Raw genomic sequence first — 27,196 nt, 5'->3', positions numbered from 1 at the left:
CTCCAGCCCGCCATGTTCGCCGCTAGACTAACGAGCGCACGATGAGGCGGAAACGGTCTGGATTTAGCACCTTGCAGCGCGCGGGCGGGACGCCGTTCCGTGGACGACCAGGGCAGCTATAATAAAATGGGTTCGCCCGTTTTCCCTAAGTATACGGCACGCGCGGTCAGACCGGACTTAGGTTTTTGCACTTTTTGTGGTCAATTCAAGCTATTTCTTTTTACTGTCTGCTTTGCTTTCATCGCCGAGTGGTGGGTTGTGTTTTTGTCGTGCCTCAATAAATGAGTTAATATCACGGCGTTGCGATATTCGACAATAGCTTGCTTTTTGTGCAGTCCCTGATGAGAGATCGCGGCACTCGATGGCCAGACATTCGGATCGCTCAGATAAGATACATTGAAGAAGTTAGACTGCCAAACCCCGAATTTGAACCATGCTTCTCTTCCTGCTGCTCTCAATACAACGGCCTCTGGAAGCCTGTGCACAGGTCGTCAGAAGACCAAGTCTCATAAACCAACCCAGTGTGGACTACGCCAAAACCTGTCTCGCCGCGATAGAAGTCACCACGACGTTACAGTATCATGGTCAAAAGCTAGTGGGAGCAGCAAGAGATGCGAATACATATTCATAGCTGCGGGCGCGTTAGATTCCAGGAAGATCCCCATCAAAATGCGCATCTCACAAGCTAAGATTCAACAGCGCAATTCGAGCCACATGTTGCCGCAGTGGTGTCTCGAAAAATCACAGATGGCACCGCAGCACGCAACAGTGATCGATGGCGGTCTTGATCGATGGTCATAGTCATTTCATGACGCCCAAATGGCATGTCTATGGCATGCGGCGGAGGCTGACACTCGCTGGCAGGCACTGCGGCCAACCGAGCGCAACATTCTAATGGACTGACGTGCACAGGATTCGAACCCCCGTTCACTTCTGCTCCTGCGGCGTGTGGGGCCGACACATATCAGTCACGTGCCTGCTCTTTCCAGTCCAAGGTCTTTTTAAGACTTTCACGGGATTCGAACTCGGATCAAGCGCATAGCGTCGGTTGGAGGAGGTATCTACCTAAGGTAACCCTATCGATCACCCACCTTCCTTCGTGTCCCTTCACACAATCTCCACCTTCGCGCCCTCCGCCCACGCACCGTCGCCTCTCTTGCTCGCCTCCCGCAAATGATACAGCGCATCGATGAACGCAGGGATAAACGTTCCTGGCCCGCTCGCCGTCTCTGCTGCCTTCTCCGCAGCAATCTCATACAGCAGAATTCCTGCCAGAGCCGCCAGCAACTTATCCTCCGTCTCAACCGCCAGCACACTGGCGATGGTGGTCCCCAGAGTACAGCCACTGCCGGTTATCTCGCCAAGGAACTCATGCCCATTGCGAACAAGGAAAGTCCGCTTGCCGTCCGACACAACGTCCGTACTGCCCGTCATGAGCACGACATTGCGCTCGCGCCGCGCAAGTGTTTTGACGACTTCAATCCGCTGAGCATCAGAGAGCTGCGCGGCGCCGGAGTCAACGCCGTGCTGCTTCACGCCCGCGGCGCCAGAGACGGTGCGGATCTCGCCTTCGTTGCCCTTGATGAGGTCGAAGTAACCCCCAGCCATGAGCGCCGCAACACCCTCGCGGCGCTGTTGCGTCGCGCCAGCGCCGACAGGATCAAGGACGACGGGCCCGCCGACGGCGTTGTAAGCGGCGAGAGCTTTGAGGTGGTTTGCGCGGATCTCCGGGGTGGTGGTGCCCATGTTGATCACGAGGGAGCCGCCGAGCGCGGCGAGGTCGGGGGCCTCGAGGCCGTTGTTGGACATGATGGGGGAGGCGCCGACAGCGAGTGCGACATTTGCGGCAAAGTTCTGGACGACGAGGTTGGTCATGTTGTGGCAAAGGGGCTTTTTGGCGGCGGTGCGGGCGATGAGGGCGGGGACGGCGGCGACGAGGGCGTCGCGAGTGAGGGCTTGAGGTTTACTGTTTGGTGCGAAAGGCGGTGGAGTAGCGATGAGAGAGCGCAGGTTTTCGGAAGCGGCTCTGGCGTCTGTGGAGGCCATGATCGCGCTTACGATGGCGACACCATCGAGTTGCTTCTCGGGCGTGGCGGATTGGTAAAGGATGCGCTGCGAGTTTGCGGCGTTCATGCCTCCAATGCAGACGGTTTTGACATGGCCGAGCTTGTTCTCTACCAGCGTAGTCAGGATACGCTGGACGCCTCGGGTGTCGATAATGGATTTGATGTTGTCTTTCGTCTGTGTGGCGTTGACCGTGCCGATGCCAATGTAATCGGCGCCGTCCCTGGCGGCACGGAGCGCTTCTTCTTCGGTGTTGGTTGACACGCCGATGATGGCGTCTGGGCCTAGGAGTTCGCGGGCGCCTTTCAAGTCCATATCGTCTTGCCCAACGTGCACGCCTTCGACGCCGGCTCGCAGGGCGACGTCGACACGATCGTTGATGAGGAGAGGGACATTGGCGGGCTTTGTGACTTTGTGCAATTCGCGGGCATTGTGGACAAGCTGAGCGGTATCGCTTTTCTTATCACGATATTGTACAATGGTTGCGCCTGGATGCGTCAGTGGGTGGATGATCACGAGTCGTGACGACGATGTTCTGGAACGATGAGTCGAAGATGCGCACCTCCTTCTACGGCGGCTTTCACCACGGCGACCAGGTCCTTGTCGCCCAAAATGGCCGGCGTGGAGTCCGTCACCAAATACAGGGAATAGTCCACGGGAGGGGGAGCCATCTTATTGTGCCAAGCGATATGTTTCGAGTGGATCGAGCAAAGTGCAGTGGTGCATGGGCTTCGAAAAGTGGCCGGAAGGCAAAGTCTGGGCGCAGCGGTGATATCACGGATTTGATGAGTGACAGCAGAGATTACGGCTTCCTCTGGGCCTTGCTTGTGCTCACGCAATTGGCAACAGACACAATTAACGACTCCCTTCCATGTAAAGTCTCGGCAGTGATATATTCCTGCCCATCGCGCGCGTTCCAACAGCCCACGCCGCAAGGTTGTGGCGTGGCGCGAGTGGTTCGCATCGGCGGCAGGGCCGAGGCGCGCGCTTCCGAGGAGTCGGGATTTTGATGTGAGATATGTACGTATAATCTGTATCTGCTATTGCATGATGTATCCGATGCCTTAGTCATGCTCGTGCTAGGTGTCAATGCTGCTGCTGCTCCGAGTGAAGACATGAGGCATTGCCCCACTGCCGCATGCCTGACCAACGCACCCAGCTGTCTGATCGATCCGACACATGATTGCTCGTGAACACATGGCGTGGAACCAGACAGCGTGAGGTGACTGTTGCCTAAGATCTCGGCTTCTCGGACACAGTGGCGGATGATACACTCTGCTTGCTGACCCGGCCCGGGTGCGGTGGCGAGACAGCCGGACGCAGGCATGCGAGACAGGCTGGCAAGCAACTTCGAGGTTGGCAGCAAGCAGCACGCAAGCCGGCTGGAACCTCAGGCAAGCCAGACAAGCCAGGCAAGCCGGCCCAGACTCGTCGCCCGGCTTTCTGCCTCCTGCCCGCTGCCCGCGGAAAACAAAAGCCGGCGCGGACCCGCAGGCCGGCCCTTCCATTTCTTTCTTCCACCGCACACGCCAGCAACCCACCCACAGCCCACACCACCGCTGCCACGCACACTGCCGATTCCACCCCATCGCATCGCCAAACATTCCACCGCGACCGCTGCTGTCGCCAACACCACCTGCGAGTCCGCCACCCGCCGCAACCAGCACTCCGTCTGCAGCGCCGCCACCATACCGCCGCCGCCTACCACGCTCCATCCCGCACCCCTCGAGGTCGCCCACAACACCCATCCGCAAACACAAGTCGGACATAGGCCAGAGTTTATGTATTCGTCCCACGCGCACGCCTTTGCACTCGACCCGCCGCCTGAGCAGCCGCAATCATTTCGCATAACGCGAAGAAGCCGTCGCTCTAGCCATCACAGCACCAACGGCTGAAGCCCGCATTAAAGAACCTACCCACAGAAAAAAAGAGCCTAGCCTCCATAACAAACATCTGCCATCCAAGCTGGATACCAAGCAAGCAACACGTTCTTGTAGCATACAACGCATGTCCCTGTGGCATCAGTCAAGACCGTAACCGCCAGCCTTCTCGCCGCAATCACCCCTACTCATACCAAGCCAAGTCTCAATCAATACCGCCACCATGGTCGAATCCGTCAACATCCGTCGTGACGTGAAGGATGCCTTCTACCGTTACAAGATGGAGAAGATCCAGTCCAAGATCGAGGGCAAGGGTAACGGCATCAAGACCGTCATCGTCAACCTTCACAATGTCGCCGACCAGCTCGCCCGCCCGCCGAACTATGTCATCAAGTACTTCGGCTTCGAGCTTGGTGCCCAAACCAACATCGATCCCAAGGATGACCGCTGGATCGTCAACGGCGCTCACGAGGCTTCCAAGCTGCAGGACCACCTCGATGGTTTCATCAACAAGTTCGTCCTGTGCAAGGACTGCAAGAACCCCGAGACTGTCATCAACTGCAAGGATGGCGACATCATCCTCGACTGCAAGGCTTGCGGTCAGCGCTCCCACGCCGACCTCCGTCACAAGCTGGCTTCCTTCATCTTGAAGAACCAGCCGAAGAAGGGCAAGAAGGACAAGTCCACCAAGAAGGCTGACCGCAAGGCGCGCAAGGAGGCTGAGGCCCGCGGAGCTGCGGCTGACGGTGATGAGCCTGCTGAGAACGGCAACAGCCCTGGCGAGAGCGGCTCCGATCAGGGCAATGACGATGGCGACGTTGATGTGGACGGCGGTAGCGACGACGAACTTACCAAGAAGATCAACGCCCAGGCCAAGGAGCTTGCCGAGTCTGAGCAGAAGGAGCACGAGTGGTGAGTTAGTTTACATCAAGCTTTGCAACAATACCAACTTACACAAATCAGGTCCGTTGATATGTCCGAGGAGGCTGTCAAGGCTCGCGCGAACGCTCTTCCCGAGGACCTTAAGCAGGCTCTCGCTCTCGACGAGGAAGCTCAGGACGGCGAGGGCCAGGAGGACAGCGTCTATGACGTGCTTGGCAAGTGGATCGACGACGCTGCCAAAGAGAAGGGTGACATCAACAAGGTTGCCGACGTCGACATCTACCTCAAGGCCAAGGAGCTCGGCATCGAGAGCAAGCACCGCACTCCCGCCGTGCTGGCCCAGACCATCTTCTCCAAGAACATCGTCAAGGAGATCGAGCCCCGCGCTTCCATGCTGAAGAAGCTCATCACCTCCGAGCGTCACGAGAAGGCCTTCCTTGGTGGCATTGAGCGCTTCGTTGGCAACGATCACCCCGAGCTCGTTGCTCAAGTTTCCAGCATTCTCCTGCAGATCTACGAGAACGACCTTGTCTCCGAGGATACCCTCAAGGCCTGGGGTGCCAAGGCCAGCAAGAAGTACGTTGACTTGCAGACCAGCCGCAAGGTGCGCAAGAGCGCCGAGAAGTTCATCGAGTGGCTTGAGAACGCTGAGAGCGATGAGGAGAGCGATGAAGAGTCTGACTAAGCTCTTTTACCGCTCAGAGCCCCTCTCTCAAGGCTGTCTTGATGAGCATCGCGCACTGCTCGGAGATCTCAAATGGAACCCGCTATGCTCTCAATCGACTTTTTGCTCGCGTCCTTTCACTCTTGATGCGTAGTTCATCCCTGGAAAGTCCTTGAATTCTTGTCATCTTGTAGCTCGGAGTTGTCAAATAGCAATGATTCTCAACTCATCATTCCATGTTTTCCCCTATCCGCTTCAGTTAAAGTCCTCTTGTCTATTGATTCTGCCCAGCGCCAGCCGAAAGATGCCCCCTACGCCATCAAGTCCTACGTAACCCGACATCGACGTCCGGTGTCTCTGCCAATGGCCCCGCGATGTTCAGGCAGAGAAGGTCAGGAGCGGCCACAAGCCAATGACTGTTCGTGCTTGGATTTGAGTGGAAATGTGATGCTCACGTCGCCTAAAATAAGGTCTCGGCGCGCATATAGGTAGAGTCTAGTGGCAGATCTGCACCTTCGGCAAGCCGAGGTACGATTGCTCCGCGACGTCAACGGTGAGCTGGATACGCCCGTACCAGAGCCACGACTCCACTCGCGTACTGCAGATCCCTTCTCTGAGCTCGAGATGTCAATACATAGTTCATCCTCCCCCTCTCGGCCGATATTGTAAGCCAATATTCCTCACCCCCAACATGGCTTCCAAAAACGACAAGATCCGCCCAGGCGATAGCAGAGTCGAGAGCAAGTTCATCGAGGTGGACGGCCACAAATGGCGTGAGTAATGCCTCATGGCTTGTCTACGATCAGCCAGCAATCTTTTACGTGATATAATAATTGGGCGACTGACAATATCAAGACTATCTGGAGTCTCTGCCCCAGGGCCAAGCGAAAGGCACCATCCTCCTCGTCCATGGCTTCCCCGACCTCTCCCTTGCATGGCGTTATCAAATCCCGTTTCTTGTGGGCTTGGGCTATAGGACTCTCGCGCTGGACTGCATGGGCTATGGCAAGACGGTAGGACTTCTCCAACGGAGGGAATGACGCTCTCGACTGTCGCCTCCCACCCTGAACCTGATGCTTTCGTCCACCAAACAAGCTAATATTCCACTCCCAGGGCTACTCTCCCGACCTCAAGTCCTACGGCTTTCGCACGCACGCCGACGTCATTGCCGCCATCGCAAAGCAACTCGGTACAAGCCAGCTTATCCTCGGTGGCCACGACTGGGGCGGCGCCGTCGTCTACCGCGTGGCCCACTGGTACCCGCAGCTCGTTTCTGCAGTCTTCAGCATCGCGACGCCGTACTCTGCCATCTCGAGCACCTTCTACCCGACCGAAGCGCTGGTGAAGACCAAGCTGCCAAACTTCGGGTATCAGCTGCAACTCGGCAGCGAAGAAGGCGTCATGGAGAGCGCAATCGGGTCGGATGAGAAGCTTGTTGAGAAGTTTCTGAACGGAATGTACGGGGGTCGTACAAGCAGTGGAGGGGTGTTCATGACGCCTGAAAAAGGCATTAATCTGGGCATTCTGAAAGACGATCGAGTTGGAAAAACGCCTCTGCTCGATGAAGAAGAACTCGCTTTCTATACGTCCTCTTTCAAGCAGAACCCCATCCGTGGACCGATGAACTGGTACCGCACGCGAAAGGTGAACTTCGACGACGAGCTCGAGATACCCGAAGCGCAGAAGCACCGACTGGAGATGCCCGTGCTGTTTGTGCAGGCGGCGAAGGATAACGTTTTGATTCCTGCGATGAGCCAGGGGATGGAAAAGTTCATTCCGAACTTGACGAGGGGCGAGGTACCGACGGGACATTGGGCTCTCTGGCAGGCGCCGGAGAAGGTCAATGAGATTGTTGGAGAATGGTTGACCAGATTGGACAAGGAAAAGAGCCATTTGTGAGTCGTTCTATAACAGCACACTGTTTATTACCAATTTCCAGACACCGCACTTTCACGATTTCCGGTACCAAGTGACGCCCCAAGCAAGCAAACGGTAGACGACAATGATTCCAAGAAGAATGCCCACCCACTTCCCTTCCCGCCCAGTAGCGTAGCCATAATTCTCCAACACCGCCTTCCCAGCGACCTTGCACTGCGCCTCAAGCTCACTCGGGTATAAGCACCGGCAACCGTCTCCGACCTGTTGGCAAGCGTACGCTCTATGCTCAAACTCATTGACCATCATGCCCTGGAAGACGTAGGCCTGATAGTCGATGTAGTGAAAGACATACTTCCAGAAGACGTTCAAGACGGGCATGGAAACCAGGAAGCCGCCAACACTCATCCACAGGCCATTCGCGAAAGCGGTCAGAGCCAGTGCGATGACGAAGACTGGGAAGATGCTAGCGACGAGGACGACGAGCGACTCCGCAGCGACGAGGTCGAGGAAGAGCCACATGACCCAGGTGAAGAAAGCGGTAGCCGTCGGCCGCATATTGATCAGCCAGTAAGCGACGACCGAGAACAAGACACTGATAAGGAACAAGAACGGCAGCCCGATGAGAAAATTCGATATCAGGAAAGCCGTGGGACCGTACAGGCCGTTCGCGCGCTCTTTTACGAAAGTGGCGCGGTCCTCCAGGAACGCCGGAACGTAGGCGACGGCCATGAAGGACATGAAAGCCGAGCCGAAGAACTACAAAGACAAGTTCTGTCAGCGGGAGTAATGTCTCGAAAGATGCTAACACTTACGATGGCGTTGATGAAAGGCTGGATGTGAGCTTGGGTTGGGCTCAGCCTGAGCCAAACTGTCCCCATCATAATGGCCAGGCCCATATACATTGCGACTCGGATCCAGTACGCCGTGAGGTCGCGGTAGCCTTTGACGGAAGATCGATTCAGGAGCGTGAGGACCTGCCGTGCGGTGGATGGCTTTTTACCAGAAGCCGACTGTCGCAACTGAAGCTCGCCAGAGCCTTCGCATTCTTCAGCAACCCGCTCCAAATGGCGTGCTTGCGCAGTGTTCCGCCATGAGCCTGTGATCCGATCCAGTCGCGATTGCTGATCGCTAGATTGCGTCGAGAAGTCAACGTTCGTGATGTCAAGAATATGTTCAGCTGGATTCATCATCGTCGGGACAGGAAGGTCGATGGCCCGCAAGAAAGAAAACAAGTTTTCGGCGGGACCGTAAAAGCAGGCTTTGCCTTGCGACAGCAGGCAGACCTTGTCGAAAAGCTCAAAAGTCTTCGTCGAGGGCTGATGGATACTTGCGATCATCAGGATGTTGTTGGAGCGAGCGAACTGTCGGAGGAACGACATGACCTCGTAGCTGGCGGTGGAGTCGAGCCCACTTGTTGGTTCATCCAGGTAAAGAACCTTGGGACTTGTAATGAGCTGCGTGGCCACGCTGACCCTTCGCTTTTGTCCTCCGCTGAGGCCTTTCTGCAAAGGGGTGCCGATGAGAGTATGGCTTTGGTTCTGTAGACCAAACGACTTGACAAGATGATGCACCCGATGCTGCAACTCGCTGGACGTAATGTCACCAGGGAGCGAAAGCTTTGCCGAGTATCCCAAGGTCTCTTTCACGGTGAGCGAGCCGATGAGGGTGTCTTCTTGCTCGACGAAGGCGCTGATGTCGCGATGGACTGACAACGGGCGTTCGCGCCCATTGACGGTGATCTTGCCTGATGTTTTGCCGCTCGAACGCTGAGCCAGGGTGTTCAGTAGGGTCGTCTTGCCGGATCCAGAAGGTCCCATGAGAGCAACGATTTCTCCTATCTATCCGTTAGTATCAACAGTAATATACACATGTGAAGCGCCGTCGCACCTGCTCGCACATGTCCAGAGACCTCGGATAGAATGAACTTCTCCTTCCCGGTCGCACGATCAGCGACCTTGACCGACAAGTTGTGCCATGAGAGAGTCGCGACATCGTCGTTTCGAAATGCCAGTGCCGATTGACCGCCCTTCTCGATCTCCGACATTTCAATCTCGTCCAAAGAACGGTAAGCCATGTGGGAGTGAAGTATCTGGGTTGTTGCAGTCGATGGTGACAAGTGAATGAGGGTTGATATTAGCCCGCGTTCATTCTTCTTGAGCATGCAAGGCCTTGACGTGTGTCAGCTAAATACTTTCACTACTGATGGGGAGCTGAAGACCCCGATCGCCGCCCAACATCAGCTCGGGCTCCTGCAAGGTCAGGGGTTGGTGAGGTCCCCGAGCTCAGGCCCGCAGCAGATGAAGCGAATCAATGATTGAGGCTGGTGCACGGGACTGTATCTATCGACGGATGATCGATTAATCTGATCTAACCCGGGTATTCGAATTTTGATTTGACGAGGTATGCTCACCGGTAATATAAATCGACGTGAAGTGGGTATCAGAAAGCGGGGATCTGCGAGCGACAGCGGGCTCTGCGCGTAACGAACGCATTGCACGAGAGAGTGGAGCTTTTTTTTCCCGAGAGGGAGTAGGTTTGAGTGTGGAGGGCATTCTATTGTATTTCTACAATCGATGGTGTGCGAAGGCAAGGATTTGGATTGTCGGGAGAGCGAGAACCAGTTCGCCGCGTGAGCTCACAAAAGTTGAGGAGGGTGGTGATGTGATGCGTGTCATTCTCAGCTTCCAGCGCTGAAAGGATCGGCGCTCGAAAGGCCAAGGACAGACGAGATACACGATCTGAGCTGTGTCGAGGAGATCGCGGAGAACGAATACATCTTTCTCATGCACGACTGTGGTCGGAGGATTCGCTTATCTCGCTCGTCCTCCGTCTCCGCTGATACGATGGGCAGGGATGGTGATCGCCGACGCCCGCCGCGTGTAGTCCCCGCACCTCGGGCTTCATCGAGCTCCTCACGCTTACCACTAATAACAATACAATTATACATTATTGCAGGTGCACAGCCTTCACCTCTCATCCTTCGCGCCCAGCCGCATCTTCACCGGTGACAGCAAGATTCCCCACCTCCCTGCGCGGCACACGCTCTGCTCCCGGTCGCAGTGGGTGTCGAGTCCCGGCCCACCTCCTCGTGGCCAGCACGCAGCAGCCAGCGCAATGACGCCCAAAGCAGGCATTTCGCATCCTTCCTCGCTTGCTTGCGATGCCTGCCGGCGGAGACACCTCAAATGCGATGGCGGCTCGCCTGTGTGCCGCCGATGCTCCGCGATGACACTCGTGTGCACCTACACCCCCTCCCGCCGTGGGCTGAACCGTCGCAACGGCAAGCGAGCTGAGAGATCAGCAACTCATGGCAACAGCCCCGCGACAGAAACCACGTCGCCCGCCACTCCGACCTCTTTCACGGACGACTCCCTCGCCCGCCTCAGGCGCATGCCCAACATGCAGCAAGAAGCTGGAGCGTACGACAATCACACCCACACGCTGCCCGCCTCATCTGTCGTAGCGACGGCACCGTGGTCTCTTCGCAGCTCGGACAGGAGCCGACTCTTAGACCTTTTCTACACCCACTTCTTTCGTGCGCACCCCTTTTTGGTTCCCAAGGCCTTCTATCCCGCTCAAAAATACCCACGTTACCTGGATCTGACCGTCTGTCTTGTGGGCCTCCAATACGCAAAGCCGGCTCTCGAGGATGCCGCCGCACTTAGGGATGCTGTATCGCTTGCCATGGCAGAGTCTGACGAGCGAGCAGTCCACCGCGTCCAGGCTCTGACGCTGTACGCCATCGTTCTCCATTCTAGTCAGCGACCCAGAGAAGCTGCGTCATGTGTTGGTCGCGCGGCCAATATCGCGATCAGCCTAGGGATGAACGATCCTGGGTTTGCGAGCACCTTCGCCAGAGAGTCGCCCGTCCTCGAAGAGAGCCTACGTAGATCATGGTGGGAGCTATTCATTGTAGATGTGTATACCGCTGCTATACACAGACATCCTGCATTCCAGACATCTACAGCAAGCTTGCAGCCATTGTTGCCCTGCGCCCATACCCTGTATGAGGCCGGCAGATGCGAACAAAACCCCCCAACACTCAGAAATTTAGACGATCGGGTCTTCCTAGCAGACTCGCACGCGGCCTTCTCATCTTCATGCTTCCGCGTGGAAGCGGTTCGCCTCATCGGCCGAGTTTCTGCCCTCGCGGCAGCTGACGATACAGATCCCGACAACATCCAAGCTCTAGACAACGCGCTTGCTAGCTGGGAATACAATCTGCCTCCCTCAAGCAAAGACGTCGTCAGCGCATCAGGGGAAGTCGACCTGATGCTCTTCGAAGCGCGAAGCATCATTTCATGCGCCGTCATATTCCTCCACTTCCCCCGGAGTGATCTTCCAGCCACCGTGCCAACCGCGAGCGACATTCACTGCATGAGGAACCACACGCAGCAACCTCCCATATCCAGACAGCATTCAATCAAAGCCATTGCCGCTTCGAAGAACATAGCGAATCTTGCAAGCGTGCCATGGCCGCTTGAGAAGCACTCCCCATTCTTCATCTGCGCCTTGGTCCTTGGATGTGTTGTCCAGCTGGCCGCAGGATCGATGCACCTGCATCAATGTGGGCTTGACTGCCTCCAACAACACCGAGACAGAGTTGTCCTCATGCTGGGTGCTCTACAGCGACTAGGCGAGATGTGGCCTTTAGCGGCCAATGCAGTCCGACCTTTGAAGACAATCGCCGGGATTGTACTCTCAGCGCGGAACGAAGAAGTACCTTCCGAGCCTTGCTCTTTCCAAGACAGCGCGATTGACCCGAACGAGAGCTTCAATGATATGCTGTGGTTCGATCTGTTTTCAGCGGAAGATATGCAGAACAATATGCTTGCCATGTAGCGATCTCGGCTGGATGATCTCTACGGCATTTATCTCGGTGGGTGCTTTGTGTGTGACGATTGCTCGCCCGCCTTCACTCGTCACGCCTTAGTCGAGCGTGTCGTGAATTCTAGATGCTCCGGCAAATTCTCCAAGCTCCTCGTTGACGAGTTTGGCCTCTGGTGGAGCGAAGCTCATATTCGGTGTTACTTTGAATACTCCGAGCCAGACGGATTTCATTTTTTCCAGTACAGATGATCAGGCCCTGATGTGAAGATGAGCATTCAGTCATGCGTCGGAGCGTCTACGTCAACTTCTTGGACTACTGCAGTATCGTTCCAAACGAAGATTCGATCTCCTGGGTTCCTCGGGGTTTAGCCACAAGTCGGTTAGGCGTCCGTGTCGATCAATGAGGCCTTTCCGGCCAACGCTTGGCGCTCTCGACGACTTGCTCGTATGGAGGTGTCGGCTTCTGAACGAGTCGGCCTTGGCTGCAATCTGCCTTGACTTCCGCTTCCTGATAGCGGTATAGAGTTGAGACCAGTGCTTTTGGAACAAGTGCAGTGAGAAAGCTTTGCTTGAGCCTCCACAATTGCAAGCAATGACTACATATAAAGCTCCATCGATCCCTAAGATGATTTAGCAACTCGTCCTTACCTGCCTTTTTGGTTTTCCTCTGGACATAGCATTCGATCTCCACCCCACGTAGCACCCATCATGCAGTCGCTTGCGTTGCTCACGCTATGCTCAATCGCAGCTGCTTCACCAATTCTCACCATCCGTCAGTCCAGTGAATGGGTCGATACCTGTACACTGGGCTCATCTGCCCCCACAGACTTCAAGGCCTTCGACGTGGGAGATTGTCAAGCACAGCTCTCATACACGGCAGACAAAAACCACATCGGGATTCAATCGACATTTGTGGCTGAATACGCCGATGGTTCGAGGTACGTGTACGTTTCCAAAGCCGTGATTGTCAACTGCGAAGACTGACATCCGCACTCAGCACCGAGCACGAACCCTTCCAAGACTACGGCATTCTCCCCGTGAGCGAAACCTTTTACAGGCAGGAACAAGGCTTAAATTGGCTCTCATCCTCATCTCAGAGCCGGTAATGTGATATCCTGACTCCAACGATGAACCAGGCTGACCTGCAAGCGCAGCCAATACACCTCGGTTCATGAGTTCTCTAGCCCCTGCAAAAACAAAGCCGCCCCGGTCTTCTGGCGATTAGTCGCGACACCATCCGGCGATGTCTGCCAACCCCAAGGCTACAGCTTCACCTCTCCTGAAATCCCTGTGGAGCAAGGCACTAGACCATGCAATCCCACTGCCTCCGGCCGCCGTATCGACGCAGACGGCAACTTTGAGATCACCTGGCCCGCAGTTGAAGACGCGGCGGCATACACCGTCATCTTCAAGCTCCCGTCCTGGGAAGATGAGGTCGGTAATCCGTAATCGACCACGACTGGTAGTAGAGTTTCGGTGAGAGTGACCGAACGACTCATACATAGGTTGACATGTCAGTTGATGAAATCTGTACAGGGATCCACTACTTCGTTGACGCTTTCAGGCGCACGATCGAACAGGTGGGAAGGGATGGACAGGGAGGTTGCTGTGCATGTGGTCAATTCGCAGGGCGTGTGGAATTTCACGCCAGAGAATGCGAATGTCGTGATCCCTTGGTAGGATTTATGGTCTGGTCTGACAAGTCAACGAACCAGCCGACAGTCCGTCGTTCTCACTGGGCTTTCGTTCTTGCTTGAGAAGTCTTGAGTGGGCGAGAACCACGTACAGAAAATTGCTTAGGAGGAAGGGTATCGCAGTTCCGTATAACGCACCCATCGCGGCCGCGGAGAGCTATTTGGAAGTCCCAGTCAACACAATAACAGTCTCTCGAAACACCGCTCGCTCGCAGCCAGTCTTCCTCGCAGCAAACCCTTCACGAATCACCTTTTGTGTCTCGCTTTACCTCCTCCCGCTCAACTTCCTCAACAACAGTCGCCCGACCATGCAGCGCCGGCTTCCCCCTGCCCGCCAAATCCCTAAAAATCGCCTTCACCGTCCTCACACTCGTGTGCCTACCCTCCCAAAGCGGGAAAAGACCCACGCAGATGGAAGAGCAGAAGAGCCACAGAATGCCGACCGCCACCCAGCCGGTGAAAAACCTTTTGCTGAAAATGTATCCCGTGCCATACAAGGGCATGGGCCACAAGACAAGCAGCGCGAGCGTGAGGAAGACCGTCAGCGAGCGCGCGATCTTCGCCGACCGGCGGAGCTGGCGCTGCTCGGCTTCTTCGTCGTGCGCGCCGGCGCCCAAGATCAGCTCGGGATCCATGTGGGCTGCGGCGGCCAGGTCGGCGTCGTCGGCTTTGCGGATGGCTTTCATCGACAGCCAGTCGTACTTGGGCGAGCGGAGAGCGAGAGAGAGAACGGGGACAAGAACAAGCGGGGCAAGGAGAGAAACGACGTTGCCGGCCAGCATAGGGTTGTTGGCGCCGGTGGAGAGAACGGAGAGGTCGCCGCCTTCTTTCTTGGCGGTCACAAGCCAGGCGATCAACGAGCAGATCAGAGCGAGCGGAGGCGTGAAAGTCGCGGCGGCCCAAGACTGGCGGTCCCAGAGCAGAGACAGCGAGGCTGGGATGACGGCGCCGGAGATGATGACGCCCATCATGAGGTAGAGATACCCCATGCTGATGCCAGCGTAGTACAGCCCGGTACTGAAAGCTGCCATGGCAATGGCGTAGATGGCGCAGGAGGTGTGGCTCATGTAGATTAAACTTTTGCCAGTAGCGTCTGGCTTGACGTATGTCTGATATATATCGTAAGTCCAGATGGAGCTGACAGCAATAAGTTCCGCACTCATAGCTGAAGTGACGGCCATGAAAATGAGAAGTAAAGTCGCGGCAGCGCCTCCAGAACCAAGCATGGCAACCGCTGCGTCTGGCAGCACCAGTCCTGCTGAGACATCGGCGGGATCCATACGGTTCGGGTACGTGGGGAAAACTGGGTTGCTCTCAAGAGCTAATGCAGCTAGACCCATTGTAGTAGCGCAGAGCCATGGAATCGCGAACCAAGAGAGCCCGCCAGCGATGTATCCGGGTAACGCATGGACAGGAGACGCCGCTATCGCTTTGTTCCAGTAGCCGTTATCTAGAAAGACTGTCCCGAAATTCCCGACTATGTTGATGACTTTCTGGCAGTCAGTACAGCTGAAGTGGTAAAGGGGTTTTGGAAATGGGTGTCCAAAGGTTTCGATGCTCGGGGGGAAAAAGACTCACCGAAAAAGATTGCGCCTTCTTTGGACCGCATCGTGAGATAACTACCGCCAGCATTGCCTTCAACTGGGTGCCGTTCCGTGGCAGCGATGAGAGCATCGTAGACAGCTCCGGGAGAGCCAAGGACGTCGCTTGTAGCGTAAGCCGTGAAAGCGAACACGAAGATGATGGCCAAAATCATCACCGTGTGCACGTAGTCAGTTAAGAAGGTCGCCTTGATACCACCGAACATCGTGTAAAGTACAACACCGACTGGCAAAAGAAAGCAGGCTGCGGCGGTAGGGACACCAGTCAAGGATGTCACGACAGCAGATCCACCCGTGAGAAGCATAGCTGTGACCAGAACGTTTGTCATGAGTGCAAAAGTGATATACACACCATGCGTAGCTGGACCATAACGGGCGCGGATGATCTCAAGGAACGTATGTGCATTTGGCGCTTTGCGCTTGAGCTCAATAGCCAGAGTCGCGAACAAAATCACTTGGACCGTAGCACCAGAAGCATACCAAAAGGGACCCGACACACCGTAGTTGTAGGCTACTGCTGAGGACTGCAAGAGGGTAGCTGCCCAAGTCCAAGAGGAGACGACAGCGGACGAAACGAGACCTGATTTCACGGTACGTCCGGCTGTAGAGAAGACTTCCGAAGTCTGTAGCTCATTGTTGTAGCGACGCAGGACGAAGGTTGTGAGCATCATACCAAAACTGCAAGCACAATCAGCCAAGTGAGCATTCGATCTTATCAATTGATAAACATACGCAAACAAGAATCCCAACCCCACAATAACCCCGTACCCAGTAGCTTGGCTGAGCGGCGGTGTTGATGGCATGATCACGAAACAAGCCGCTCAAAGGCGGATGTATGTCACGAAAAATGGTCTGAGATGTTTCGAAACGTCAACCAGAAATGATCCTGTACGTATTATTGCCGATTCTCAGGCCGGTGTTCGGAGCTCTCATCAAAAATAAATATATTACCCCATGTCCAAGCCTGGTCAAGCCTTGTTGAGCCATGATAAGCTTGCATGATTGCGACGCGGGGTTGATTCGCTGGAGATTGCGGAGCTCGCTCTGGCCATTGCGGGCACAATGACCAAAACTATGTTGCAAGGTTTGATAAGAGGGGCTCAAAAGAACAAGGGGACTTCTGCCTTCTAATCGAATGCTGTGGTCTGATTAACAGGTTGGGCGCGGTGCTGTTGGTTGAATCGCGGCGATAGGCGTGCCTTGGGGTATCAAGGTGTCCAGCTATCAGTAGATGACCGTGTCTTCTTCGCCTTCGACAACATGGTCGTCTTGGTCATCTTGAGCTCTTGCTGATTTCTCCGCGGTCTCTGATGGCTCTTCGCGCTGGGTTTCGCCGGTTGACGTAGATGCTCCGTCCGCAGTCGCGCTCTCGTTCTTAGGAATAGACGCTTCTGCGGAGCCATCGGCAGTTGTTGCAAGGGTCGATGGGCTTGTTTGCTTTTCTTGTGTAGCGTGTGGAGGCTCGGGCGATGCACCAGTAACGGGAGCTTCGCGATTCGGTGGTGAGAGATGTGCTTGCTCGCGTGATTCTCCAGACAAGTCAGCGCATGTCAATACGGTCAGCAGACGTCTTGCATACCTTCTATCACATGGTCAGGGCGATTTGACGCTTCATCGGTCACTTCACTGAGCTCATGGTCGATTTGAGACTTTGCTCGACTGATTTGATCGTCAATGCGATCTTCTTCGTCAGGACGTAGTTCCCAGGGCTTGTAAAGCTTCGCAGCGTTAGCTGACAAATTCTGAAAATGGTGCATGGCCTACTCACCAATCTCGGCTGCGCCGACGTGTGCAAAAAGTGAGCGCTATGTAGCATATTGCGGTGGCGGTTGCGCATCTGAAACCACAATCAGCGTTGACCCGAAGTCGCCCGGACTCCAATCGCACACATACCGTCTCCCCATCCATCTTCTCCCTCACACGCCTGCGCTTGGCCGCGAGCTCTTCCAGCCGCCTCTGCTTGTCTTCAACGCGTTCGTCATCCTGTCGCTGGAGCTCAGCTTTCTTTCTGGACTCGATCTCCTGCCTCTTCTTCGCCGTCCTGCTGTCACCCTTCTGGCTCAAACTCCCCAACAGCCCGCCAAAAAGGCGCCGCGACCGGTCCTTCTCGTTGACTGCGCCGCTCTTTCTCCGCCCGTCTTTGCCCTCGTTCGCCTTGTCGGTAGACTCGCGGCGGGATCTCTCTTCGCTCGGCGCATCCGTCGCGCGTGCAGCCTCCGGATCAGGTGAGGTCTTACCCGGACTCGCGCGCAGACGCTTACTTTCCTGCTCCGAGGCCTCGGAATGCCGTCGCTTCAAGTCGTTTGCCGGAGGAGATTGCTCAGATCGCAGTTCGGTAGCCATGGTTTCGAGAGTGTGTTGGGCCGATCAGGTGGAGGTATGATTGAAGAGGGCGAGGATACAATATGCCTCTCGATTCAAACGAAGTTTGCTGGTGCGACCAGAGTTCAGTATGTCCCCACCAGTGCAATGCGCCTTGTCTCTCCTCGGTGTTGAAGCTCGAAGTGATCGCCGACATCCCCAGCTTGCGCTTGAGCTCGGGCCATGTGGTTGGCCGAGGCCAGGGTTCAATAAATTGCCGTCTATCGGGTACCTGTCACGTGCCCATGTTGATTAATGTCCATGAACATCTGCTGGTGAAGACATAACGGAGGTTGAAGTAACTCTTCGGACCTCAATGCGTTTGTCCAGAAGACTCACACGTCCGTGATCAATATCTACAACTTGTCGTTCAAGCAGTAGCTACACCCAAAGACAAATCAAGAAAACGACCAGAAAGATCGTATCCTTTCCCCTCAGCCATCCGGAAAGTGTACCTTTCTCCCACCATCCGGAAAACTATCCGTATAATTCGCACTCCCACTAACAAGATTCGCGAAATTCAACCTCACACTCCACCTCACATTCCGCGTGAAAGCCCGGTCGTTAAAACCATCCCCATGATCCGCAATATCGCTGAAGCCAGCCTTCGCTCCGACCGGGCGATGGTGCTGGAACAGCTGCGGCTGGAAGGTCAGACACGTCGCGAGCTGGCGGTCGTCGACGCCGTCGCAGACGTAGCGGAACATGATGTCGTTGGGGTCGGACATCTTGTGGACGCCGAGTTCGTAGAGGAAGCGGCGGGCGCCGGGCTGGGAGATGGCGTATGCGAGCGAGCAGGTGTTGACTCTGGCGCGGGAGACGACGCGCGTGTGAGGCGGGTATTGGCGGAGCAGCTCGTCGTTGCCGTACTCCATGTCCAAGTGCTGGTGTTCGGGAACTGTGTCGTCGTTCGCGATGACTGCTCGGCCCAAGGGCACGTTTAGGTCGCTGGCAAGGGGAAAGCGGCAGCCGCAATGCCCGAGCCAGAGCAGATCCCAGCGGCTGATGTCTCCGTAAGGCGAATCGGTCGGGTCGCTCGTGGCGTGCTCGTTGACATCGAAGCTTTGGTACCCTTGGTCTGCACTAGGGCTAGGGTACGTGGGATCCAGATACTGCTCGCGTGTGTGCGGTAAAGGCTGGACCAGTAACCTCGCCGCTCGGGCAAACTCCTTCATCTGGGCTTTGATCCGGATGTCCCAGTCGATATCGTCTTCGAGGACGAGAGCAGAAGTGAGGTTCTGCTCGACGATGCTGGATGGAATCAGCCAATGCTTTCATGTTCGATGCCAGGCGAGAGTCATGTGAAGTGACGATGCCTGCGTTGATAGGCCAAAACTCACAGTCGCAAAGCATTCATGTGGGCTCTCCAAGCGAACAAACTCCCACCATCGATACCCCGTTCGACGCCGCCAGGCGGTAGAGTCTTATTGTCCACCTGAGTAACACCGTCAACGTACTCGACCTGCAAGCCAGAGAACGCGGCCGCCAGTGACATCGAGTCGCGACGGTCGGTCCTCGATGGAAGGCCTATCACAAGGATCTTCTGGAACTAGATCGCGATCAGCACTGGCCAGTCGCAACAACTCGGCCGGATGCGTACTCCTAGGGTGGCGTTGAAGACATCATTGAGCAGATCCTTCTGCGAGGTGAGGCGCTTCGCGGGACTCAGAGTGAAGCCACCAGTAAGTGTGGCGACGATGTAAGTGAGAATGAGACAACCACAGGCAAGCAGCCAAGCTCTTGGGTGGAGTCGAGGGTTGAAGAACATTGGTGTCGAAGCTGAAAAGTGTTTCATGGTGGAAGTGTGTTGTCACGCCACATCATTCTGTGTTTGGAAGAAGTGAACAGCAGCAGGTCGAGCAACAACATTCAGGGAGGTTTTGCATGTGCCGCGCCATAGACGCCTTGACGAAAGGACGCTTAGTGCCGACGGGAGGCGACACATTGGGAGTGATAATTGGGCATTTTGGCGACAAATGTCGAGGGCTAACCATTTCTGTCGTTTGCTTTAGCGAGCAGACGTTCTGGCCGAAATCTAGCGTCTGGCTCTGTAAGGTCGCCTACTAGCAGACAGGGCTAGGCAGTAGTTGTACATGTTTGATACATAGCATATGCAGGACACTAATTTGCGTCCTCAGATGTAACCCGACCTACTTCCCTTCCCCGGGCGTGCTTAACCTCGTCATGCTTTTGCATGGCCAACGCCGGGTATTAAATGCTCGTTGGGATTTCAGTTGCGCCCCACGCTCGCCTAACAGCCGAGTGTGTCTCCGTGGAGATTCCTGGCGTTGTGGCGCTTGGGTCGTACCGAACTATCGTTGCGCCACATGGTCGCATGTGGGTGTATAGCCTGAGGCCCGGGGCGTTTGCTCATGAAGTCGACATTACTGCTGTTAGCTGTCAGCCAGCAACAGCATCGCCTGCAGCACCCTGGCTGTTTGTGGCCGTAGGGACCGTACAGCGACTACTAGATAGCAAGGCGCACCTGTTTGTTGCAGCGCATCGCTCTGGTTTTGCATACTACCTTGCCGTGATTTCGACGGGTCCGACCGGACCAAACCCAACTCTGAAGCAGAAGCGCACGAAGTGTCGATGGCTAGGTGCGGTGCAGAGGCTTTGCCATCAGAGTCTGCGCAAGTCTGCGAGCCACAATTGAACAACCAAAAGTGTTTAGCGCAGTAGATGTGAGGATGCGCTTACCTTCATTCTCGAATCAAGGAAGAGGAGCGAAAGCGACAATGGAACGGCAGGCAGTGAAGCTTGGGAATCGGGCACAAGGGTGGGGTCTGTTGATTGGACTGTAAAGTGCGGTCACTGGCTCCGAGCGTTTGGTCATGTAGAATAATGTCGTTACTCATGATTTCCCTGGGTATCTATTGTAATTGGTGTTTCTAGGGACCTCGAAGGGATGCAGCCAAGCTTCGTGGTAGAGCCTTAAACCCGCGGTGGGCATTCTGAAAGAACTTCCAGCACGACCGCTTTAGTCATCCACCTTCGAGATGCTTCGGGCTACTCGGCTCGAAGTCATTGGCCCAGAGGCGTTTTGAGCTCACCAGACGTTCAGTGCGATATATTATGGATCGTGACTCGTAGGCGAACGCTCGCGATCTCGCTCGAGCAGCTTAGTTGTATGCCCGGTCCTAAAGCATCGACAACAGTCAATACAACGTGCAGGCGGCTTCCTGTCGACGGATCTTTATGTCATTGCTTCGGGTCTGGTGTTGGGCTCTGTTGTTTCAGGCTCGTGCAATGGCAAGTCTTGCAACAGTGTTTGGTCTCTTAAAAGGTCCCAACGGTGTGCTCAAAAGTCGTCTCCCGAGTCCTTTCTCTTCTTCCCTTTCCTGCCTGCGCTCTTAGGTTTGGCCTCCTCGGAATCACTGCCAGCTTCCTTCTTCGCCTTGCTGGCCGGCGCGTCAGGAACCTTGGCGATGATGTCCGCAAGGAAGTCGAAAGTCTCATCCGCCTGAATCGCTCTCTTCAAGTGCTGCGCCAGCACTCGCTTGGGGCCCTTGGACGCGCCAGCGCTACCAGCAGCACCAGCGGGACCGCCTCGAGCGTGGTCGGCGGACGCGGTGATAAGCTTGATCATGAACAGCTCCAGCGCGCGACTAACGACGTGGGGCGTGACCTGAGCGACTTTCCCGATGTCCTCGTCAGCCTGCATAATACGCTTGATGCGAGCCACCGGGAAAGAGGTCTTGAGCACAACTCCGTGTGTGGGATCTGGCGGCGCCTCCGTTTTTATCTGCTGGCCCGGCATCTGAGGGTAGCCCATTGAGGAGCCATTGGCGGGCATGTGGGCGAATTGCTGCGGAATGCCCGCGCGTCCAGCGTACGCATCGGGGAGGTACTCCTCATCTTCCTCTTTGATGTGGCCTCGGGGAGGCATGCTGTACTGCGGTGGAGGTTGGCCGTAGAGAGTTTGAGGCCCCGCTGCGGGTATTGAGGGAAGGGATGTGGGCAAGAAGGCGGCGGTGGGGCCTCTGTAGGCGTGTTCGGCGAAGGGAGGGGCGGTGTGGGTGGTGTGCTGCGGGATGTAGCCGGGCTGGGCGGTCGAGGCTGGGCCAGAGAGGTCTGGGCTCTGCGGACGGTAGGTGGTGGAGAGGTCGGGCGAGCGAGGGGCGTAGGAGGACAAGTCGGGGGACTGTGGGCGATATGAAGACATGGTTCTTGAATTGAAGCGCGACGCGAGTCAGGCGCGGTGATGTAATGCCTGAGGCGGCAAGGCGGACGCCAGTGGTGAAGGGCGGCGCGGAGGCAGCAAGCGGCGCGCCAGCAGGCGGCGGCGCCGGGCCTTGCAGAAGGTGGGCGTGGGCGTGCTTGGATAGCGTGCCCTTGCGGTGGCCTTGTGGTGCCTGAGGGTGCCCTTGCTGGTGGGTATGCGCCAAAAATTCCTGGGCGATGACGGGATGCTGCGCGCGGAGTGCCGACGGCCCAAGCTTCCTCTCGGACGGCGATGCGTGCGCGTGGGTGGCAGGCCGGCGCGCGTAGGCTGCAGCACAGGCTCAGCAGCTCGGGGGCGCGTGCGAGGGTGTTTGCTGGCCGCGGCGGGGCTGGCGCGTGGGTTAAATATCAGCGAGCCGCCGCCGCCCCCAGCAAACAAGCTCAGGCCCACCCGGGCGCCCTTGGCGCTTGCAGCCGTTTGGCGATCAGACCGGAGGCTGCCAGCTGCACCACGCCGCAATTGCGATCTACCGGCACTCCATCCATCTACCGTGCGCCCGCGCCGTCTTCACGGCGACGTTGGTTCTTTTCTGTCGGTTGCCGAGACCGAATGTTCCAATCGCGCGGCAATCCGGGCACTATCGCAGCGTTTCCTTCAAGGAAGTGGCTCAACCTTGATGTTTTCAATCTGCATGCCTGCCGTTTCAGAATCACAAAATAGCACTCATGGCATGATGGCACGAAGTAGAAGCAGCGTCATGGTTGATACTACACCCATATGCGTTTTCGCTTACCTCGACTGATGAGAGACAAACCTAAGGTATCCGCTTGTCAGCAGTGTCTTACAGCAAGCTGACGGTTTTATTGGTTTGAGCTGTGGTTCATACAGTATACCGTTTGTATTGATGAAGCTATTCCGTTCAGTCGATAATAGAGAGGGCAATTTCGAGCGTACATTTCATTGAGCGACCAGATACCTGTCACCTACCTTGCGTCGATCAGGCTCATACGTGCCTCATGTGTGAGCTGCAGGTCTGGCACATCTACCTCATCAAAAACTACTGCAAGAAGGAAAATCATCAGCCTTTCCGAGTACCTCACAGTACGATCTTCGATCATGGACAACCTAATGTGTGCGTCATCCCATTCCAACCATCAGTGCATCATTCCCTCTGTCGATCCTTCCCAACCAGCTGGTAGAGCTCGTCTGACAGCTGCACTCAGGCACTCTACAAAAACGTGACCAGGCGTCACTCGCGGCGCGTGCCGAACCTCGGCCGACGCGACTTCGCGTCTTCACCAATTCACGCTCTCATAGCGACCGCAACCACATCCTTCCAGTAATACATACCCCCCCGAAAAGCGCCTCCAGACCATGCCCTCGCGATGATCACCCCATCTCCCCAAAATGTCCACCGCCGTGCACCGCTCCAGCACGCCCTCGCTCTCCATCCCACCGAGCCAAAACACCGCGCCCGTCCTCGAATTCAACTGCCTCTACACGCACGACATCCGGCGCAAGCAGAAGCGATGGCAGGACGGCTTCCTGCGCTTCCACACCTTCAACAAGCGCGTGATGGTGTACGACGTGCCGCGCAACTTCGTCGGCGACGTGCACTGGAAAGCGGACGAGGCGGTGCAGGAGGGCGACGAGGTGACGCTGGAGCGGGAGGCGGTGCTGGTGCAAGTTGCGGAAGCGGTGGGGAGGACTGAGACGGACTTGACGGAGTTGAAGCAAAGCGCCAGGAAGGGGAGGAGGGGCGAAGGTGGGGAGGGTAGTTCGCCTGCGAGGGCGGTGGCGACGCCTTCGAAAGTCATGGGGCCGCCGCCCGCGAGACTGGCAGTGGGTAGTACTGCCGGGGGAAAAACACAGCTGAAGCATCGCTCTTTGAACGCTTTGCTTGGGACGCCGAAGGGTAGGATAGGGAAGGCGAGCGTGCCTGTCAAGTCGCCGTTCGAGATGAGGCAGGCGGCTGAGAACGAAGAGTGGGAAAGTGGGCGTCCGCCGAAGCGACCAAGGGAAGATCCTTGGATTGTGACACGAACGACGACCACGCCGAAGCCGGACGCGAAGAAGGAGACGCCTCTACGGAAACGTACGACTGACGCGCGAGCGAAAGCTGCGAGACGTGGCTCATTGCCCTCCTGCCAACGACGACTTGGAACGAAGGAAGTCATCGATCTGTCCGATGATGGAGACGATTCCCCCTCCAAGTTGTTGCCTGTGTACTCGACCGATGCAGCTGGTCCTGGATCATCCCCCGTGAGGGAAATCTCCGGGCCGGTACCGTCAACTCGCAAAGAACCAGTGCGCTCCAGCTCGCCCGCATTTCAGGTGCAAGCAAGCAAAAGTAAAGAGAAGAGAGCAGATGCGGAACATCAAAGGCCAAATGGTCGAGCTGAAGAAAGGCGTCAAGACGCAGGCGAACGACGGGCTGCTGCTGCCGCTGCTCCACCACTTGCCCCGCCCTTCCTGCCCACCAGCACGAAAGCAAGCCAGATTCTGCGCATGGCAACGGGTGGTCCAAAAAGGAGGACATTGGCCTGTCTCGATGACACTTCTTCGTCGCCAGGAGATTTCCCAGATCAGACTCCAGCGGCGGAGAATGCCAAAGCACCGGCATCGAAACGAAAGACACAGAGAGAGCTACTTGAGGAACGATTAGCAAAGATGAGGCGATTGGCCCAGCAAAAAGCTGATGATCTCAATGATGTTATTAACGATGCTGAAGCTACTGCTTCCGAGCTACACACTATTGACAGCGCGCCCATGTCCAACAAAGATGCGACAAGAGCGAATGCTGCCGACCCCGAGGTGCTAAAGAAGCCAACGCAATATTCAGCACCACGACATGAAGCGATCATCGACAGGCCAGCAAGTCGAGCTCCAAATGTATCCGTACATCGCATACCATCGCCAGCGGCGCAAACGGCAAAAAGAATGGAGACTGCGCACCAGGACTCCATCGAGCCAAACAGGGTGCCACAGCCTGCGGATTCACCTGACACTGGAAGTGCTGGACCAGCCATGCCTGATGCGCCAACTGCAGTAATTGAGCGGATGGAGGTCGAGCCTCGGCCCCATGCAAAGGTGCCGTCACCATCACCGCCACCAAAGGAGCCTTCACCAAGACAAGCTCGTCGGAAACCGGGCATTGGCCGCAAAGAGATCCGAAAGAGTGCGCAGAATTGCTTCCCAACTGCACTTGACCTTGCAACTGACGGGACCTCGACTGTAATGCTCAGTAAGCCGTTCTCTGCGCCGAAGCCTCCCTCAGAACCGAAGCCAGCACCACGAGTTGCTGTACCTGATCCATGGACTCGGGAAGCGTTCGATTTGTTCACATGGCGTCCTCCGGGATGGGACGAGGAGAAATGGTGTGTGTCTGGCAATGATAATAATGTGGCTTCATGAAAAGCGCCAAGTAGATGCTTTCCTTGCTTTGCATAGCTTCGGTGTTGGCTTGAGCGAGTCTTTTCCACGAATGTAAACGACTGACGAGATACCCAAGAAAGCCTTTGATATTCGAGACTTCGATCATTCGATCTGTGTGACACGTGGTTGCTTGGTCGTAAAGCGATTGCGTGATGCCTCAAAGCTTGTCGAGCAGTTTCTTCTTTCTCCGCTCGAGCAATTCGGTTTCAACTTGCTCGGCAGTGGGCAACGTCCACTCCACACCATCTCCAGCGTCTCCTGGCAACGGCTCCCAGCCGTCATCCATTCTGTCCTCATCCTGCTCCAGCAGCGTCTCAAACGCCTCCTTCTCCTTCTTCTGCTCGTACGCAACAAGCGTGCCGTCCTCCTCATCCAGCCCATACCCATAGTAACCAGCATCCACCCTCCGACTGAGATCCGCGCGGGTATCCGTCTTCTTCTCATCGGACTGCTTCGGCCTAGTCGCTGCCTCAAACAGCTCCTTCACGCCCGGCAACTCCCTCGCGCGTCCAAAATACCGATAACCCTTCCCACCACCCTCAATGACCCTCCCCTCATCATCCAGCATCCTGCCACCGCCACGCATGTAATTGGGCCCTCCCAGCTCCCGAATTCGCATCTCCCACTGCCACTTCTCCTTGAACAAGCGATTGAGCTCATCGTTCACATCGCGGATCTGGTAATCGCTGAGCGCCGGGTCCTGGATTTTGCTGACTTTGCGCGAGATCTCCTTGAGCACTTGGCCGCGCCACCGCTCGCAGGTCGGGATGTGCTCCTGCGTGCTGATCGCTTTTGGCCGCCGTGTGCGAGTCGTGTCGAGGATTCCTAGGTCCGCGGCTTGCTGCTCCCGGAACCGGAAGAGCATGGATTGCGATTTCTCGGCGTTGCGCGCCATGCTGGGCGGACGGGTCGGGTTGAGATGTTGGTGGAGTTCCGGTGTTGCAAAGATGCGCTGGCTGCTTGTTGCTTTTGCCGTCGCGCGCTGGTTGGTCGTCGCGTCTGCTCGAGATGCTTCGGAGCTTGAAAACTGAAGCCTCAAGATGCAAGCAAGCCGCGGCTGCAGCTGCACGCGCTCGACCTTCCTCTTTGGGCCAGCGGCGGTTGCTTAGGTAAAGGTACGACCTCAGATGTACTGATAGCAACCTCACCCGCGCCCTACGCCTCCGTCGGCCTTTGCATCGCAAAACAATATTTTTCGCATACCGTCCGACATCGCTCGCTCGGCGTCCACCACGTGGCGGGTCCCTATTGATAACGACGTGCCATGCGCTGCGGATCAGCATCATCGCGCGCCCTATTCAGATAAGCCTACTTTCAAGCATGCATCTCCACACTGCTCCACATGCTACTCCGAAGATAACGGTATCTTCGATACCGACGTTTCCATCGACGGCATTGGTGCGCTGCCCTTTAGGCCGACTCGGCGAACCATGAGTCTCGTGCGATACTTTGCGTGCAGGTCCCGGAATGCAACCAAGGGCTGCTCTAGCGTTCAGAAAACGCTGCCCACTGTTGGGGAGCGTGGCCGGAGAGAGGAGGGGTTGCGGCTCTGGTATCCGATTTTGGAGTCATCGCGGTGTTTTGAGGATTATAAAGAGGCTCGATGAACCTCAGAATGGTAGTCGATTCTCTCCTGCATCAATCCGTCGAACGATCATTTCAAGGCCTTCATAATGCTTGCACCGGTGCTTTTGTCGATCGTTGGATCGGCTGCTGGCGCTTCCTTCTTCGTTCCTCCTTCC

General features: G+C 56.1%; 12 protein-coding genes across 12 annotated transcripts; 5 read left to right on the top strand and 7 right to left on the bottom strand.

The window, feature by feature from the left end:
* Positions 1-1,107: 1,107 nt before the first annotated feature.
* On the bottom strand, positions 1,108-2,951 carry WHR41_02734 (uncharacterized protein; the record flags this gene model as incomplete). Its single annotated transcript, XM_069371340.1, has 2 exons — positions 2,627-2,951; positions 1,108-2,552 (listed from the first exon to the last, which is right to left on the bottom strand). Exons 1-2 carry the CDS (start codon positions 2,733-2,735, stop codon positions 1,108-1,110), a joined length of 1,554 nt encoding a protein of 517 aa, XP_069231714.1. The 5' UTR covers positions 2,736-2,951.
* A 592-nt stretch (positions 2,952-3,543) lies between these two features.
* WHR41_02733 (uncharacterized protein) lies at positions 3,544-5,739 on the top strand. Its single transcript, XM_069371339.1, has 2 exons — positions 3,544-4,856; positions 4,908-5,739. The coding sequence occupies exons 1-2, from the start codon at positions 4,168-4,170 to the stop codon at positions 5,509-5,511; spliced, it is 1,293 nt and encodes a 430-aa protein (XP_069231927.1). The 5' UTR covers positions 3,544-4,167; the 3' UTR covers positions 5,512-5,739.
* A 276-nt stretch (positions 5,740-6,015) lies between these two features.
* Positions 6,016-7,453, top strand: WHR41_02732 (uncharacterized protein). The gene is made up of 3 exons (XM_069371338.1): positions 6,016-6,263; positions 6,346-6,503; positions 6,604-7,453. Exons 1-3 carry the CDS (start codon positions 6,182-6,184, stop codon positions 7,387-7,389), a joined length of 1,026 nt encoding a protein of 341 aa, XP_069231709.1. The 5' UTR covers positions 6,016-6,181; the 3' UTR covers positions 7,390-7,453.
* Positions 7,441-9,442, bottom strand: WHR41_02731 (uncharacterized protein; the record flags this gene model as incomplete). The annotated part of the gene is made up of 3 exons (XM_069371337.1): positions 7,441-8,124; positions 8,181-9,202; positions 9,256-9,442. 3 exons carry the CDS (start codon positions 9,440-9,442, stop codon positions 7,441-7,443), a joined length of 1,893 nt encoding a protein of 630 aa, XP_069231711.1.
* Positions 9,443-10,593: 1,151 nt separating this feature from the next.
* On the top strand, positions 10,594-12,210 carry WHR41_02730 (uncharacterized protein; the record flags this gene model as incomplete). The annotated part of the gene is made up of 1 exon (XM_069371336.1): positions 10,594-12,210. The coding sequence occupies one exon, from the start codon at positions 10,594-10,596 to the stop codon at positions 12,208-12,210; it is 1,617 nt and encodes a 538-aa protein (XP_069231710.1).
* A 696-nt stretch (positions 12,211-12,906) lies between these two features.
* Positions 12,907-13,878, top strand: WHR41_02729 (uncharacterized protein; the record flags this gene model as incomplete). The annotated part of the gene is made up of 4 exons (XM_069371335.1): positions 12,907-13,136; positions 13,196-13,300; positions 13,353-13,643; positions 13,704-13,878. 4 exons carry the CDS (start codon positions 12,907-12,909, stop codon positions 13,876-13,878), a joined length of 801 nt encoding a protein of 266 aa, XP_069231925.1.
* Positions 13,879-14,131: 253 nt separating this feature from the next.
* On the bottom strand, positions 14,132-16,331 carry WHR41_02728 (uncharacterized protein; the record flags this gene model as incomplete). The annotated part of the gene is made up of 3 exons (XM_069371334.1): positions 16,226-16,331; positions 15,471-16,171; positions 14,132-15,381 (listed from the first exon to the last, which is right to left on the bottom strand). Exons 1-3 carry the CDS (start codon positions 16,294-16,296, stop codon positions 14,132-14,134), a joined length of 2,022 nt encoding a protein of 673 aa, XP_069231926.1. The 5' UTR covers positions 16,297-16,331.
* A 20-nt stretch (positions 16,332-16,351) lies between these two features.
* On the bottom strand, positions 16,352-17,953 carry WHR41_02727 (uncharacterized protein). Its single transcript, XM_069371333.1, has 4 exons — positions 17,387-17,953; positions 17,262-17,330; positions 17,073-17,211; positions 16,352-17,022 (listed from the first exon to the last, which is right to left on the bottom strand). The coding sequence occupies exons 1-4, from the start codon at positions 17,834-17,836 to the stop codon at positions 16,718-16,720; spliced, it is 963 nt and encodes a 320-aa protein (XP_069231919.1). The 5' UTR covers positions 17,837-17,953; the 3' UTR covers positions 16,352-16,717.
* A 335-nt stretch (positions 17,954-18,288) lies between these two features.
* On the bottom strand, positions 18,289-19,649 carry WHR41_02726 (uncharacterized protein; the record flags this gene model as incomplete). The annotated part of the gene is made up of 3 exons (XM_069371332.1): positions 18,289-19,105; positions 19,195-19,403; positions 19,455-19,649. The coding sequence occupies 3 exons, from the start codon at positions 19,647-19,649 to the stop codon at positions 18,289-18,291; spliced, it is 1,221 nt and encodes a 406-aa protein (XP_069231920.1).
* Positions 19,650-21,155: 1,506 nt separating this feature from the next.
* Positions 21,156-22,019, bottom strand: WHR41_02725 (uncharacterized protein; the record flags this gene model as incomplete). Its single annotated transcript, XM_069371331.1, has 1 exon — positions 21,156-22,019. The coding sequence occupies one exon, from the start codon at positions 22,017-22,019 to the stop codon at positions 21,156-21,158; it is 864 nt and encodes a 287-aa protein (XP_069231917.1).
* Positions 22,020-23,426: 1,407 nt separating this feature from the next.
* WHR41_02724 (uncharacterized protein) lies at positions 23,427-25,433 on the top strand (the record flags this gene model as incomplete). Its single annotated transcript, XM_069371330.1, has 1 exon — positions 23,427-25,433. The coding sequence occupies one exon, from the start codon at positions 23,427-23,429 to the stop codon at positions 25,431-25,433; it is 2,007 nt and encodes a 668-aa protein (XP_069231918.1).
* Positions 25,434-25,611: 178 nt separating this feature from the next.
* WHR41_02723 (uncharacterized protein) lies at positions 25,612-26,349 on the bottom strand (the record flags this gene model as incomplete). The annotated part of the gene is made up of 1 exon (XM_069371329.1): positions 25,612-26,349. The coding sequence occupies one exon, from the start codon at positions 26,347-26,349 to the stop codon at positions 25,612-25,614; it is 738 nt and encodes a 245-aa protein (XP_069231923.1).
* Positions 26,350-27,196: the final 847 nt, after the last annotated feature.

The sequence above is a fragment of the Cladosporium halotolerans genome, assembly GCF_011745625.1.
Source record: "Cladosporium halotolerans strain TM138-S3 chromosome Unknown Sca6, whole genome shotgun sequence".
Classification (NCBI taxonomy): domain Eukaryota; kingdom Fungi; phylum Ascomycota; class Dothideomycetes; order Cladosporiales; family Cladosporiaceae; genus Cladosporium; species Cladosporium halotolerans.
The sequence above is the reverse complement of the archived record's forward strand: the minus strand, read 5'-3'. Positions and strand labels throughout refer to the sequence as shown.

Excerpts from the sequence above, each read along its gene's own strand:
- WHR41_02733 (XM_069371339.1), top strand. The coding sequence starts at position 4,168 with ATGGTCGAATCCGTCAACATCCGTCGTGACGTGAAGGATGCCTTCTAC. Across the intron at positions 4,857-4,907 it reads GAGCAGAAGGAGCACGAGTG|GTCCGTTGATATGTCCGAGG; the intron begins GTGAGTTAGTTT and ends TACACAAATCAG.
- WHR41_02732 (XM_069371338.1), top strand. The coding sequence starts at position 6,182 with ATGGCTTCCAAAAACGACAAGATCCGCCCAGGCGATAGCAGAGTCGAG. Across the intron at positions 6,264-6,345 it reads GGTGGACGGCCACAAATGGC|ACTATCTGGAGTCTCTGCCC; the intron begins GTGAGTAATGCC and ends GACAATATCAAG. Across the intron at positions 6,504-6,603 it reads GCATGGGCTATGGCAAGACG|GGCTACTCTCCCGACCTCAA; the intron begins GTAGGACTTCTC and ends TTCCACTCCCAG.
- WHR41_02727 (XM_069371333.1), bottom strand. The coding sequence starts at position 17,836 with ATGGCTACCGAACTGCGATCTGAGCAATCTCCTCCGGCAAACGACTTG. Across the intron at positions 17,331-17,386 it reads AGAAGATGGATGGGGAGACG|ATGCGCAACCGCCACCGCAA; the intron begins GTATGTGTGCGA and ends TTGTGGTTTCAG. Across the intron at positions 17,023-17,072 it reads CCCTGACCATGTGATAGAAG|AATCACGCGAGCAAGCACAT; the intron begins GTATGCAAGACG and ends ACTTGTCTGGAG.